The sequence below is a fragment of the Condylura cristata genome, unplaced genomic scaffold (assembly GCF_000260355.1).
Source record: "Condylura cristata isolate star-nosed mole 26May11 unplaced genomic scaffold, ConCri1.0 scaffold00036, whole genome shotgun sequence".
NCBI classification, from domain to species: Eukaryota; Metazoa; Chordata; class Mammalia; order Eulipotyphla; family Talpidae; genus Condylura; species Condylura cristata.
The window spans coordinates 11,206,745-11,221,381 of NW_004567137.1; the positions used below are offsets into that span (position 1 = coordinate 11,206,745).

Below are 14,637 nucleotides of genomic sequence, written 5' to 3' on the forward strand. Positions count from 1 at the left end.
TACTGGCTTGTCTTAGAATTAGCAGCGAATATTGTGTAACACGGTTGTACAGCTTGCTGGCAGCACTGCAAACATTCCCACCCACTGCATCAGGCGCTGGCTGTGCTTTGCTGGGAAATGCTGGTGAGGGACTGACGCAGGCAACACTGCTGATGTGCTGGGAGAGACTCAAAACAAGGCCCTGGATGGCCAGAGGGTGCCTCATGCCAGGGGAAAAGGCTCTCCTCGGGCTCCCAGGCTGGGATCTGTCACCGGGAGTTGGAGGGGGGATGGCATTTTCATGTGTCACTCTGGGGAAACAGCCCACCCGTCTTCAGTTGGTGTTCTCAGGTGTATGCAAGAACTCCAAGATGGTCCTTGGGAGACTGAGAGGTTTGCTTCTAGCAGGGAGCCAATGATAGAATTCTGAGTTATCACAGATCTTGTTTTCAGCCTGTGAGAAAGGTGATCACTGTGTCCATTTCCCAGCTGAGACAGCGAGGCACGGTCAGACGCAGACTTCGCTTGAGTCCACCCCACCCTCAGCCTGATGCTCCACTGTTCGCAGAGCTGCTTCCCACGTTCCGGGCAGGGGAGGAAGTGAGTACTCTGTTTTGCCCTTCTAGTTAACTTTCCTTAAACAGCCCTTGGGACTTTTTAGTGTTTTTAGAACTGAACAAAAATGCTTGGTGTCAGCTAGCTTCCTGTTGACATGGAGACCGTCCTAATACATAGGTGAAGGCCTGGCTTGCTCTGTGACACCCCACATACCAAGCCTTGTGGCCTCCTGCACATTTGAGCAGTTACTGATGTGACAACACTATGAGGCTACTGCTGATAGGACTCTGGGACTTTCGTGTAGGCATCAAAATCTGAGGGCATTTCCTAGCTTGTAGTCTTATAGAAAGAATACTGCTGGAGAAGAATGAGTTGATTTATGTAGAAAAGTTTATTAAAAGTATTGACATTTCTCTGACCTTCAACAGCGCCCATGTGTCCTTGGGAAGTAACCTGGCTTTGCTTTTTCATCTTGAACCTGCTTTCTGGGAACTTCATGGGCAGTCACACACCACTGTAGCCGAGATGGGGCACTCGACGAGGTTACCCTGGGCCCCTGTAGCCTAGGAGAGCAGAATCTCATTGACAGCACACTAGAATTTGTTGATCAGTTCATGGGCTAGTGCAGGTAGGTGTTCCTCCTCCAGGAGGTGATTCAGGGACTGAGGCTTCTATTTTGTGGTCCCACCATCTCTGTTAGAAGAGAGGGAGGGAGTATAGGAGAGCAGAAGGTTGCTTCTGGGTCACTTTTCAGAGGCAGAGAGGGAAATCTCATCTGTCTACCTTCCACTCACAAGGAAAATGTAGACCCAATAAGTCACTAAATTTACAGCAAGTGCCCTGGGTTTTGCTGAATAGCAGATGAGCTGGAGTGGCCTGTGGAGAGCTGAAAGGAATTTGTCACTTTGGGATCAGTGAAGAAACAAAGATTCAGAAGGCAGGTTGGAGGTTTCGTCACCCAGGGATGGATGTGAGCCCCAGGGATAGATGTGCAGTGGGTGCTGTTATGAATGCTGGCTGAGTGAGGAATGAGTGTGCATGCATAACCTGTATTCTTCAGTGTGGCTAGATCAGTCTTTAATATTTTAATGTGTGAGGATCATCTTTCTTGACCTGACAGAAAAAAAATGACCTGCCATTCCTGGGCACACATCAGATCCTGTATAGAGCCCAACAACCCCTCTGCAAGTGTGAACTCCTTGAAGCAGGTATGTTTCCACTATATTCATAACTCCAACCCCTTCTACCACCTGACTTTTCCTGCTAGAGACGGGCTGTTTTCCCATGGGAAGTTTACCCTGTGTCAGACACATTACCTGAAAATGAAGCTATTGGTTCTGTGCTGCTATATTAGCAAGTGATAAATACGAATGGGAAGTAGCGTCAAATAGTGGGGAAAATAGAGGTTCGGGGGCTAGACAACCTGGGTTAGAACCTGCTTCTGCCATTCATATTTTTGGTAGAGATCCTATGACTAAAAGGAAATGCTCTAAAAAACGCAGGGACAGCCTGCCTGCTGAGGTGGCATTCTTGGGAGCGGAGGTATGCAGGAGGGGAGACCAGCCCAGCTCAGTGATTCTCACCAAGGACCTGTGGTGGTTGGTGAGTAACAAAAACGAGAACCTGGATCTTCTGTTCTGTAAATTGAAGGAAAAACTTGCAGGAGACAAGCCCTATCATAAGTATGCATAATTCATACGTTAGGCACAGTAAGAGATTAACACTGGGAAATTTCAACAATCTACTCAAAGAAGTTATGTGAGCATGACCTGACTTGCTCTCCAAAGGTCTTACTGTGTTTGCAGAGCATGGCTGACCCAGGTAACTGAAACCACAGATGGGGGGGTGGGGATGGGTATGCAATGAATTGGCAAAGTTGGGGCTATCTAAGTGAAAAATGCTACCAAAGTCTCGACTGTGCTCGATTCTTCCAACAACAAATAAATTTATAACTTTTTTTACAAGTTAGCACAGGGCACCATGCTTATTATGCCAGTGCCAAATGTCACAAGTATGAAGAAAGCTTTCACTGGTTGAGTCATCAAATATTTGCTACACGAATGGCTGAATGCATGGCTCCTTCACTTCAGACTTAGCCCATCCTTTGTTCCCAGGCCTTGTTAGAATCACCTGTTTTCTACATTCCTAGCAGGTCTGGCGACATCGTGGACAGCCTTCAGTTTAAGGTGCCTCTTCAGATACAAGTTCCAGAGCTAAACATGATCTCCCATGTCTAACCGAGTGACCCACTGGGATCAGGCTTTGTGATAAGCAGTCACTGAAAACAAAAATACTGTTGTTCTGGAAGGTCAGTGCTCACAGCTGTCAGTTTCCATCAAAGGCATACCCTAGGGGACTACTGAGAAGTAAGGGGTACAGGTTAGCCATTTTTGTGGGATGCTCGGTCAGACCTTTGCCTCAGTGGACATTGTGGGCATGGCCTCAGGCTCGGGGCCTATCAAAAGGGCCAGCGAGCAGGGAACCCAGCCAGCTAGTTGGAGCACATGACATCAGACCTCTCCCGAGGTGGACAGGAAGCTTTGCTAGAAAGCAGGCAGGACTTGGCTCTTAGGGATTGGAGTCAGTGAGCTTTAACTCCTTGGCTAACAGCCACCAGCAAGCAGCTCTCATATGGCCTGCAAATATTTTCGATCCAAAGCCTCAGGCTTCTGCTTACATGTTGCTATCACAGGCTTTTTTTTAGGATGCCGGGTTAGAAAAAGTAAAAAAAAAAATCTGACATTTAAAAAAAGCTCAATAAGTTTTCTCATTTTAAAGTGGGGTAAGGGGAACAATGTTGTCTTTGTAGGGGGGAACTGTAAACCCTGAATTAGATTGTCCAAAAATAGGGTTGCCATCTACTACTTTCCTGTGTAAGCTATGTAATGATGTGCAGTGACGGGTATGCTGGCGCCCCCTACTAAATGGATAAAGGAAACCCCCAATGTTAGCTTCTCAGCTAACTTCAGGTCACCTTTGCAGCCAAGGAGTGTGATCTCAAAAGCGCTCAGATAATTTCCAGCTCCCTCGTGCAGAGGCGCGACTCAGATGCTGACTCAACAGAAGCCTCATTCACAGGCTCTCTCAGCCTCCCCTCTGAACACTCGAGTCTGAGTCTTGGGGTGGAGATTAAGCTGGAGCAAGGATGGAGCACCTGTGGGTGAGTCCTACCTCATTTTCCTTGTATCTGAAAAGAATTGGAGCTATTAGTAAGTCATCCTACATAGTTATTAACCAAAACTCAGGAGAGAGAAGATCCAAGCCACTGTTTTTCCCACTGGAATCTCAACAATTTCAGGGCACCAGCGAGCTGAGTGCCAGCTGAGAAGACCCCGGAAGGAATGTTCTAGTAAAGTGCTCTAGTGTGACCTCTGTGTAGTAGTCTAAATTCTGTATACTTTTTTCTTTTGGGAAAACTGAGCTAGCTGTACTATTTGATCCCTACCATGAAGGGGTGCTCAAGAAACCCATGAAGTATTTATGCGGTGCTTTAAATTTCAGAGGCCGCGATGTTCCAGTCCATGACCATCAGAGACCGTTCCAGCCTCCCGTGCTGCAGACCGGCTCTCCAAGCTTCTCTTTACTCCTGACCGGCCCGCTTGTGTGAATCTAACAATGTCACACATGCATTTGCCACCTCTCTTTAACCAGGTGTGTTCCTGAGAATGGAGTGATACATTATTAATGTGGCCGAGGAGGGAGGGGTGTTAGGGGTGGGTGTCTAAGAGGTGTTAGGCAACAGGGAGGCGTGAAGGGAGGTGAGTAGGAGTCGACAGTGCCCCCTGGAGCCCAAGCTGTCAGCCTGCGGGGGGACAGCCATCCTCCCTGCCAGGTGAAACAGACTCACAGGCCAGAGAGCTGTGCCAAGGTGCTCCCAGTGACAGGAGATGGTGGGGTGCAAGGCTGTTCACTTGGCACCCTTCACCAGCACTGAGGTCACTGCAAAACATTCCTCCATTCCTATGTGCATTGCTTCATGAAGATGCTCGATAGGAATGGAGCCAGGGTGGTGGGAGCAGAGATCCCACACAGAGGAGCAGGCCCTGCACCCCCATGCACACCCCAGCCACAATGAAGCAGGCAGCTTCTATTTACATTCAACTCAAAATGTCTTGCCGCCTAGCCCTACCGGCACCTCTCCCTCTGAGGAAGTGACACAGTAGCAGGCCACCGCTGTCCACCTTGACAGCATTCATGTCATACTACACAGCCAGGTACTGCAGTCATACAAAATCCAAAGAATGGAGACACTTGACAACATCCCCCCTCCCCCAAGGTAGCTAAATTTCGTCCTAGCATGCTGGAGTTCCCTGTCGGAACGTCACCAACTCCCAGCTCTTTGGGGGAAGGAAAGTGCGTTTTCACAGCCTATAGTTCTCAAAGAAGTAGCTTCTATGTGTGTGCAGATCAACAGAAAAGGAACACAAGATTCTGAGACCGCTCGGGCCTCCAGCCCTTCAGAACCAGACCCGGCGCTTCAGAAAAGGGCGGGGAGTTCGGTTAGTCCACAGGGGCCAAGGAGGAAACACTGAAGTCAAGAGGAAAACCATCAAGAACTAGAACACTGAAGACTCAAGTACGTTTTCTACTCTACTGTGAAGCTGAATTACAGCTTTGCGTATCTGGAAAAGAAACGGGGTTGATCGCCAGGTGGAGACTCCCCCGCCTGCTCCCGCAGCTCCAGGTGAGTGTGCAGGCTGCGCTGGCTCAGTCTCCTTCTCTTTGCGTGTGGCCTGGCCTTTTTTGTGATAACATGAGGTATAATTCAACACTAACAATGCCTGTTCCTTCTGGGCTAGGGCTGGATCAACCGTGTGGGCCGAAAACAGTTCCACTTTCTGGTAAGTTCACACATACGTACAAAAAGCATTGCACTTAAAAGCAAGGAGAGTCAACTCAGCCCAACCTGCCCAGGGGTGGGGGGGTGCCGCAGGGGGGCTCCCCTATACCAGTCTGCTGTTCGATTGAATTTGGTCCGTGATTAAATGTCCCGAAGACACTGCAGGCTCTTTAAGGCTGTCTTCCCAGTGCTTCTGTGAGAGAAATGATCACCACCATGGCCACGTACCGCAAAGCAGGGGCTCTTTAGCGAAAGGGCTAGCAGAGCCCTCCCCCCAAAAAAACTCTGGAAGCAAGGGAGGCTAGGTGCACGCCATGTCCTGTGAAGGAGAGAGACAGCCGGTCAGCATCCCGGGAGAACAGCCCTACTCAGCTCTCGATAAGTGCCCTCACATAGTACGTGCCATTGAGGCATGTCTAACTTTATCCTGACATTGCTGTTGAGACTGTCCTCCTTGGAGTGATTACTCCAGCTCACATGGAGTTTGTAATCCCTGTGTGCACCTTGTCATCAGGGAAACAGCCACCCAGAATAGCTAGAGAAATACCGTGATATCGTAGGCGGAGATCCAGGCTCAGAAGAGTTTTAGTTCTGGCATCACCCACTTACCCAGGTAAGCCCTAGGCTCGCCAGGCGTCTCCTCCCGCCCCGACTACCTCTGGGGTCAGAGCCAACAGGTGCGGCCGTGCGAGGTACTTACTGCTGCGGCCCTGGGCTAGGACTTGCTGACATTCTCGTAGATGACATCGCTGATGCAGAACTGCTGCTTCTTCTTCACCCACATCAGCTGCACGCACTGATGGATGAAGATGTACTGCTCCTGTGGTCAAGACAGACACAGTTCAAAGCAGATCTGTGAGCACCAACCTGTAACGTTTATACTACAGCAGAATTCAATACTGTGACCTGATGTCAAAGAACACAGTTTTCAGTGAGATATTTTTCAAGATCCAAGCATTAGAATATTTTGGACAAGAGGAGTTCATGAACATTCAATCAGTAAATCATGGAGCCACTTTGAAAAGAGTAATGCATCCCCTAATCACCAAAATAAATTCCAGAAAATTAATAAAATAAGCCATACAATAGAGGTAAGTATAAACTCCTCTTTGATTATACTTTGGAAGGACTTTGGACATGGGAAAGCAGAAGGGACAAATTAGAGAGAAAGATGTAGCATATGCGTTCACCCATGTGCTAGAGAAATGGGTGACTGGACAAGGGGCGGGGGCGTTGGTTAGGAAAGTGGGTGAAGGGTGGAACTGGACTTTAGGCAGCCGCAGGATGCTCTGTGCTCGGTTGTTTCTGCATGAGTCTGAGGGCCTGAAACTCTTCAGTGTTAGGAAGCACTGTTACTGCCCTTGCTTGTAAAAAAGAATCCAAGCTACTGTTCAAGTAACAATAAACGATGAACCTTACATTGAAGAAAAATACTTCCTAGGATTATGGCCTATTGTGGACACCTTGCTTACAGTTCCTCCAAATCAGAATGAAATTGACAAAGTACTGTCCCAAAGGCAGGAAGTATACTTAGTTTGTATTATAGTAAATTTTTTTTGACATTGAGGAAATATGCAAAAAATGACCCAAGTGACCAAAAATTGTCAATTGAAACACTTTTTCATCTTTGAACAATATTCAGGGATGCCTTGGGCTTCTTGAAGATTGTTTTTCTCTCTTAGTGGAAGTATAGTTAATAGTAAAAAATTTCAAAAGCACCCAGTGTCACATTCTAGAAATAGTTTAAGTAAAGGTAAAGTCATGACTGTACTCAGGCTTTTCAGTGAGCGTTGCAGGGGCGCAGACCGTGTGTGATACCACACATAGCGGAGTAAAGTGAAAACGGAAATGTAGTAGAAACCTGTGTGTCTGCATCTGAGTGCAGTCGTGTCCCAGGGAGACCCACATGAGGGCGGAGATGAGATGATGCATCTCATGGGCAAGGAGCAGTCTGCACCGTTGCTGTCAAGGTAATTTCATGACCTTTCTCCTGCTAGTCTAGGGTTTGTAAGTACCACCCTTTTAATGAGAGCCAGTCAGAACAAGCATAGCATTTTAAGGACCCTTTTGTAGGACTGTATACCTCATGGGATTGATGTGTCAACATCCATGTTTCAACAGTTGGGGAAAATGCCTCCCTTGTTTTGCGATAGTGTCACACCAGTAACCGTCAGGACTCTGCTGTGTCCAGCCCAGAGCATCAAGGCCAGAGACGCTGGTGTCTAGCCCCTAACTAGGCTGCCATAAAGGTAAGGGATCTTGACACTCTTTCAGTCTAAGCTGCTGACCAGAGCACTGAGTGCTGGAAAATCAAACAAAACATATGATAAACAGTGAGTAGATGGCATCACTGCCCTGGCTTCTCTGACACTGCAGGACACCTATCGAGAAGCTATCATTCATAGACTGTCCACATACAGCACTCGGAAACCTGGGAGTCCCCTTCTATAGCCTGGAAACGGGAGCTTTGTGGTAGCCAGGCCTGGCCTCCCTCCCCCACCTCTTGAGCCCACAAGGTGTGTCTGGTCTGGTGAGGAAGGAGAAGGGGTGTGTCCAAACAGCCCCCACACCAGGTGCAGGCCCAAGCTCGCACTTTCCCAGGGTGGGAGGGTGCGTCCTGGATGGGTGATGGGCTGTCCAGAACAGGAGACGCTTAGCACCGGCCAAGGGGGACCTGTCCATGGACCTGGGACTTACATGGACACACACAAAGCAGATGGAGAATGACTTTGGCTTCTTGAAAACCTTTATAGTGCCAAAGGATGATGAAGCTGAAAAATTTTTTCTCCTGTTCTTCATTATAGTGTGGGGGGAGATGGCAGTCTTCACAATCAAGCTACAAGGTCAACCATGAAGAGGACAGGAAGGAGGACAAATCAAAGTAAATGGACAAGATGTTCCATTTACAAAACAGACATAAATAACTAACTAGAACTACAGAACATCCACTACAAAGTGTGGTGGAGGAACTCAAGAGCTGGAAATAGTTGAGAAAAATAAGTAACTTGTGACCTCCGCCTCCTTAACTGACAGATTTTCCCATGGGAGTTTTGGGCAGGGCTATCCTACTGAAGACTCTGGATCGGGCAACCTAAAATGCACCATAAATAGAGAAGTGAAGCTAACAGAATGTGGGGTAAGACAGTTGAGGAGAAGGAGCATTTTGTTGGCTTTGCAGAGAGCTGCATGGTGGCCACTCAGGTTTTGTGCTAGTCCCACAGCTGAAGCAAGAGAATGGAGCAGAGCACTGGGCCAGGGTCTGCCACAGGAAGGCAGTTTTTAAAAAGGGATTAGGATTCTGTTGGGAAAGAGCAAGAAGGCTATAATCAAAATCTGTAAAGTTCTAAAAGGTATAAATTAAGTCAGTGAGGCAAACAATTCATCAAATCCAAAATATTTAAGCTAAGGCGTGGCCCTTTGAAGCCTGGGGATTAATTTACATAATGGAGAGTTTAATCACATATTAGGATGTAAATTTATGGAAGTACAAGCCAAAAATAGGGACCTATTCATATATACTGTTTAATGGCTAGGTAGTAGGCTTCTCTGGGAAACCAAGGCATTTTACAGGACTGATAACAAGGTAATGCTCACGTCCCACAGCAGAAATTAGAGGGTGGCAGAACCAGGGTGTGAACAGGCCCAAGAATGTGAGAAAACAAAATACATGACTTGTTTCCTAATCACCAATGAGACATCTGAATGTGGATGGATTGTTCTTTCCAAACTCGTGTGATACTGCTATGTCTCAGAATAAACCCCGTGAAACCACTGTGTGAAGCCTTGGTCAGATGGGGATGGGAAGGGAAAAGCAGAAAGGGTGGGAAAAGGAGAAAACGAAATGTAGGAATCAGGCAGCCTGGCTGCCGGCTTTTTGAGTCAGACTGACACCTAGTGGTGCGGGATGGGAAGAGCAGGAAGCCCAAGGCCCTTTTTAATCTTTTGGAGATTTAGCAGGGCAACAGGTGGAATTCTAGCCACAAGCTTCCGCCCACACACACTCCTTAAGAAAAGGATTGTTGTTCACCTGGGGAGAAGTCTCAGTGTGGCTGGGTGACTAGGATTAGACACGAGCTATCGTGTGTAGGTCTGGGCCCTCCTGGCTCACATCCACACCAGGAGTGAGCTGCTGGGTGACCTGGGCTGCCAGTCCAGCCTCAGGGCATCTCAAGGCTTTTAGGAGAAGGGGAGGAAGTGGGATTGGACACTTCTAGAGGTGGCACAACAGAAGAGCATCCCAGCTAATATCAGCTGTGGGGGGTTGGGAGGCTTTGGAAATCCTTAAAGTCAGGGTGACAGAAAGCAAAACATCGACCCATCAGAAATGAACTGTGTTCTCAGATCATCCATTGATTTTCCCGTCCTCTGCTTCTTCCACAGACTCACCTCTCATTTCCCCAAGTGAGCAAATGCAGTCATCAAAAGCTACTTAAAACACTTTATTCAATGGACCGCCCCTCGACACCCCAGGTAGATGGCACGCACCCTCTGCACTGCACTGGGGGTGCCTGGCTCCCCCCGCTTTTAGAGGCAGCTAATTTCTCCTTGTCTTCCCAGTGCCTATTATTTTTGCCACAGAAAAGTTTAGGTGCCTTTTGGCAGCAACAGAACATTTGTCAGTAGATGAAATGAATTGGGACAGAATCCCATGGATGACAAATGACAGACATATGAAATCTGGCACTGCAAATCTGAGCTTAGTCCCCTGGGTTCCCGCCTCCACTGGTGCTTGACCAAGGCAGACTGCTGCCTTCCCTGAACTCTCAGTCTGTCCAAAGAGGTTTTATTCTGTTACAGCTACACCCGCGTGTCCTGCATGACTAAAGGGTTAGTAGTGCCCACGGAGGAGCAAGAATACACGCTACACGGATTTCGCTACACGGATTTCTAGATGCAAGGGTTTACTTCTTTTCAATGCCTTGAAACAGTCTGCACATGCACAGTGAGGAACTAGGAACAGCAAAGGCAAAACACTGAAATTGTTTTAAGTAGATTTTGATGACTAGGTTTGCTCTGCAAAACTGTTTTGAAACCCGACACCGAACGACAGGACAAATTAGAAACCGCCTTCTGATCTCATTCCTACCTCTGTCTGTACCATCGACATCCGGTACGACCGCATTTCCGACACCAGCCCCAAGATGTCCACGAACTCGTGATCCCGAATGTGCTGCAGGAGCCGGTCCAGGGCGATGAAGGTCCCGGTGCGCCCCACCCCCGCGCTGCGAGAGAGCACAGACAGCGGTCACTCAGCGGCCCAGGGCGTGGGGCTTCCGCTGGCCCTTAAGTCACTGGTGACTCCACTAGGGAAACAGGAGACAAGACTCCCCATCACCACGGGGACTCCACTCACCTGCTTTCTGTGTGTCACTTTATTGCACTTCACAGATATGAACTCTCATGTCTCTGGCCTGTGCTCACTTTTTTGTTTTAGCAATAAAATATTTTTGCCTATGTACGTGTTTTCTTTGAGCCATATGCTGCTGCTGACTTTAGACAATGGTAGAATGCAAATGTAGCTTTTATATGCACCAGGCAACCAACAAATGTGAGTGTCTCACTTTATTGCTTCATTTGAAAGGTCTCTGGGTAACAGAAGTAGCCCCAGGACCTGTCAGAGGGCAGATGTGCTGGAAGTTTGGGGTGCTGACTCCGTAAAGAGCCACTGCCCCAGAGCTACAGCTGGGAAGTGGGTGTGAGGCTTTAGTGCCGAGCAGCTCACAACACAGGGCCTCTCCCCAGCAAGCTCACCCAGGAATCACAACTTTCCTCAGGAAGCAGAGCAGAGTCAAGGAGGAGGACCAGCGTGCAGAGCCTCCCCAGGGACAGTCAGAAGGTGACACTGGGAGAAACCAGCCACACCACACACATCAGCTCACAGATGCTGGTTTGCATTCTCACTGCCACAGGGACTTACCTTCTCAGATAAAGGCTGTTGCTCCCAATGGACACCTATAAAGCCATGTCCACAATGTGCCTGCCACTCACTGTGAAGGGAACCCACCAGTCTGACCTCATATACAAGCAGCTTTATCCTCTGCTCTTGAAAGAGCCATTCTGATGCCAGGTAATTCCATCTGCCAGCCTAGGTCTTAACCTGTGACAGCTTAGGGGGTGCTGGCAGCAAGGATGGGCCCTAACCAGAAACCTGGTGGCAGCATAGGGAGCACTTTCCAGGGAGACACATACCCGCCTTCCGCTCCCCAACACCATTTCCCTGTCTATGCGCCTTTTCTTAGGCTGCGGGGGGGCGCCCAGTGCCTCCTGCACATGCTTCACCTGCTTCTGCCTCTGGTCCACAGGAGGCCGATTTTCCACCCGTTCTTTTAGGTTGCATACCAATTTTAAACAATATTAGGTCATGCTGGTGGATTTTGATGGGACCTCTGTTCCCTTGGTGGGAAGGAAAGCTTACATTGAAAGATAACTTCCCACTAGGAGTCCGTGTGCTTCTCTTTCCCCTTTGCTCTGGCAACTTAGAGACTATCTTGAAGGAGACAAGCCAATAGGTTTATCCTAATGAGTGAAATATTTGCATTTTTCTGTTTCTTTATATTTATCTCTGCTCTTACTGTGGCTATCTTTTTAATCTCCTTCTGTTCTGCCCTGTTACACAGCGCTCAGCATCCTAGGGAGGACAGGGTGGGAAGATGCTGAAAGGCCTGGCCTTTAGGGTCAAGCCTAACTCCTCCCCCTTCTAGTTGCACGAACTTGTGTGCATTCCTTCCTACTTCTCCATTTTTTCTCATCTGAAAATGGGAATAATATCTGATATATATGGTAACCGTTTTATAGTTAGGCCATGTATATCATACAACATCAACTAATCGGATTCTAAAATCATCATTGAGCGCATGGCTAACACAAGCTGCCCAGGGGCTTATGTACAACTGGCTGTTTTCTTTGTGAATCAGTCCCGTGGGGTCAGTGGGCAGGCACTGGGCGAGCTTACCTGCAGTGCACGATCATGGGGCCTTTGCTCTTGGTGGCTTGTTGTCGGACCACGTGGACGAACTGCAGGATACTTTCTGCAGCATTTGCTGTGGGCACGCCGTGATCAGGCCATGAGGTGTAGTTTAAGTGCATCACATCCTGTGTCTCATCAGCCTTGAGGAGAAAACCCAAAACAACTGTGCATCTCTCAGATGAATACACTAACCCTGGCTACATATGAAGCAGAGTGCCAGCAGATTCAGTTTGCCTCAGAGCAGTTAGCCGAGGTATTAAATGCTATGGCAGATGCAGTGGGGGGGCCCTTGGGTGCCCTCTGCCACAGTTGCTGTTGCTAGGAACACACGATGCACCTTTCTCATAGCTGTTCTCCACAGAAAGAAGCTGCCTCACTGACATGACTCAGAGTTGTGTGCTCTCACTGAGGGTGACATCCAGTGACCAGATGGTGCTGGGGTATACCAGCCTCCCCAGGGTACCCATTTATGCCTTGGCCAGAAGTGACCTTCAACCAAGTCCACAGCCATGTGTAGCTTCTTCCCTGACCTTCTTCCCTATCCTGTTTCTCTTGTTGCTCACAGCTTTCTGGAGAGAATACTTTCAAAGAGTCACCTGTAGCACCATCCCTGTCTTCAACTTGGATCCTAGGGGACCTGGCCCAAGACAAGTTCACTCAACACCAGTTTTCTCATAGCTAAAGAGAGTCTCGTAATAAGAAATTGCTGGTTGTGGGTCACATGTGACCATGTTCGTGAAGGCGGGGCCACATGGATTTCATCACTGTCACTCCCACATAAAGACACTGTTTTTCAGCTCAGGGTGCCGACCGCCAGCTTCTGGGATCCCCATGAAGCGTGTTAACATTGTCTATTTACCATATCACTATTAATCCAGAGAGTAAACATGTTGTTCTCTCTGAACTGAGTGCAGAAATTTTCCAAACCCAGGACTCACAAAGATCTAATTGATCCCCCACCAAACTTGCCAACAATCTAGAATCCACTCAGCGGATGGACTATTATACCATAACGTGGCAGAGTCTGGCCAGGATCAGGCATGAAAATTCCAAAGAAAGCAGTGGTTTGAGGCTGAGTAAAAATTGTATAAAAATAAATGTCTGGCCCTCCCTGGTGGCGCAGCGGGTTAAAGCGCAGCACTGAGAATCTAAAGCCACTTCCGCATGAGTTCGATTCCTGCTTGCCCGGGAGGTGACCACATGGCGTGGCAGACCTCTCCTGACCCGCCTGCTGCTCCCCTCAGCAGTGTACTTCGTCGATCTGCCTGTTCTGCTCCCCACTCTGTCTCTGGTGAAGCCTCTCACCGCCCCTGAGCCTCTGGGAGCCTCTGGCCTGTACCCCAGTTCTGTATGCACAAATAAATAAATCTTAAAAAAAAAAATAAAAAATAAATGTCTAAAAAATGTCTATAAAAATAAGTCAGTTGGCACTTGGGTCACCCCATCCATCCCTCTGCCACCTAAGGGTGTGTGTGGTGGCCCTCCGGCTGTGTCCACAGCTGGATCTTAGGTCCCCGGGCACGAGTCTGCAGAGGCTCAGACTGCCTTCATGACGGTGTCCCCGAAACAAGGCGAGAGGGTGACCCAGCATAGTCAGATGTGCACGGTGCACTGATTACTCAACCCTGAGGATTAAAGGAGACTCAATGACCAGGTAATTGGTTTGCTCAGAAAAGTTCACGAACATCCTCATTTCGTTGAATGCTAAGTGTGGGCAGCACCTGGGTATCAGCCTCCCCCTCCCCCAGCGCAGGCAGAGCTGCCCTAGCCCCGGGTCACCACGGCCAGCTGCACAGTGGCACAGAAACCACCGTTGTGCTGGTGTTTAGTCCCCGGTTCTTAACTCCCAGTTTCGTGTACTGGCAAGTAACAGATGGTGTCTTAGTCATTTTCCTTTTCCTTGTTTAATGAGAAAACCCTCCTGGCTACTTCTTACTTGGAAACTACTTCCGTATTTCTTTCCCTGATTTCCTCATTTACATCGAGCTTGTAACACCTGTACTCTGCAACTTTCCACATATAGAGGGAATCTGTATAAAGGAAAATGAATTATGGAAATATTAGCACAATATATAACCTTTAGCCATTTAACCTTCCCTGCAGAAGGTTAAAAAGTAGATTCTGTATGTTTATTCCCCAAAGGGAGACTGCGGCCAATTGTCAGTGCTATATACACACTTGATAAGCCTTCCAGATGGCTGTCATTCAAACAGGTCATTGTGAAGACCCAGGATGTACTCAATGAAGTATTATAAATAAATGATAAAAGCAAGAAATGAAACGACCCGAGTCC

The 14,637-nt window shown here is 48.2% G+C and overlaps 1 protein-coding gene across 1 annotated transcript in view; it reads right to left on the minus strand.

Moving 5' to 3' along the window:
- Nucleotides 1–1,981: 1,981 nt before the first annotated feature.
- Nucleotides 1,982–14,637, minus strand: part of PTPRO (protein tyrosine phosphatase, receptor type, O) — a 68,557-nt gene continuing 55,901 nt past the window's right edge. The window contains exons 17-20 of the mRNA XM_012732874.1: nt 12,330–12,484; nt 10,464–10,599; nt 6,078–6,197; nt 1,982–5,696 (exon numbers count right to left, since the gene is read on the minus strand). Coding sequence (XP_012588328.1) covers nt 6,093–6,197; nt 10,464–10,599; nt 12,330–12,484 — 396 coding nt within the window. The 3' untranslated portion in view covers nt 1,982–5,696; nt 6,078–6,092. The remainder of the gene's footprint in view (nt 5,697–6,077; nt 6,198–10,463; nt 10,600–12,329; nt 12,485–14,637) is intronic.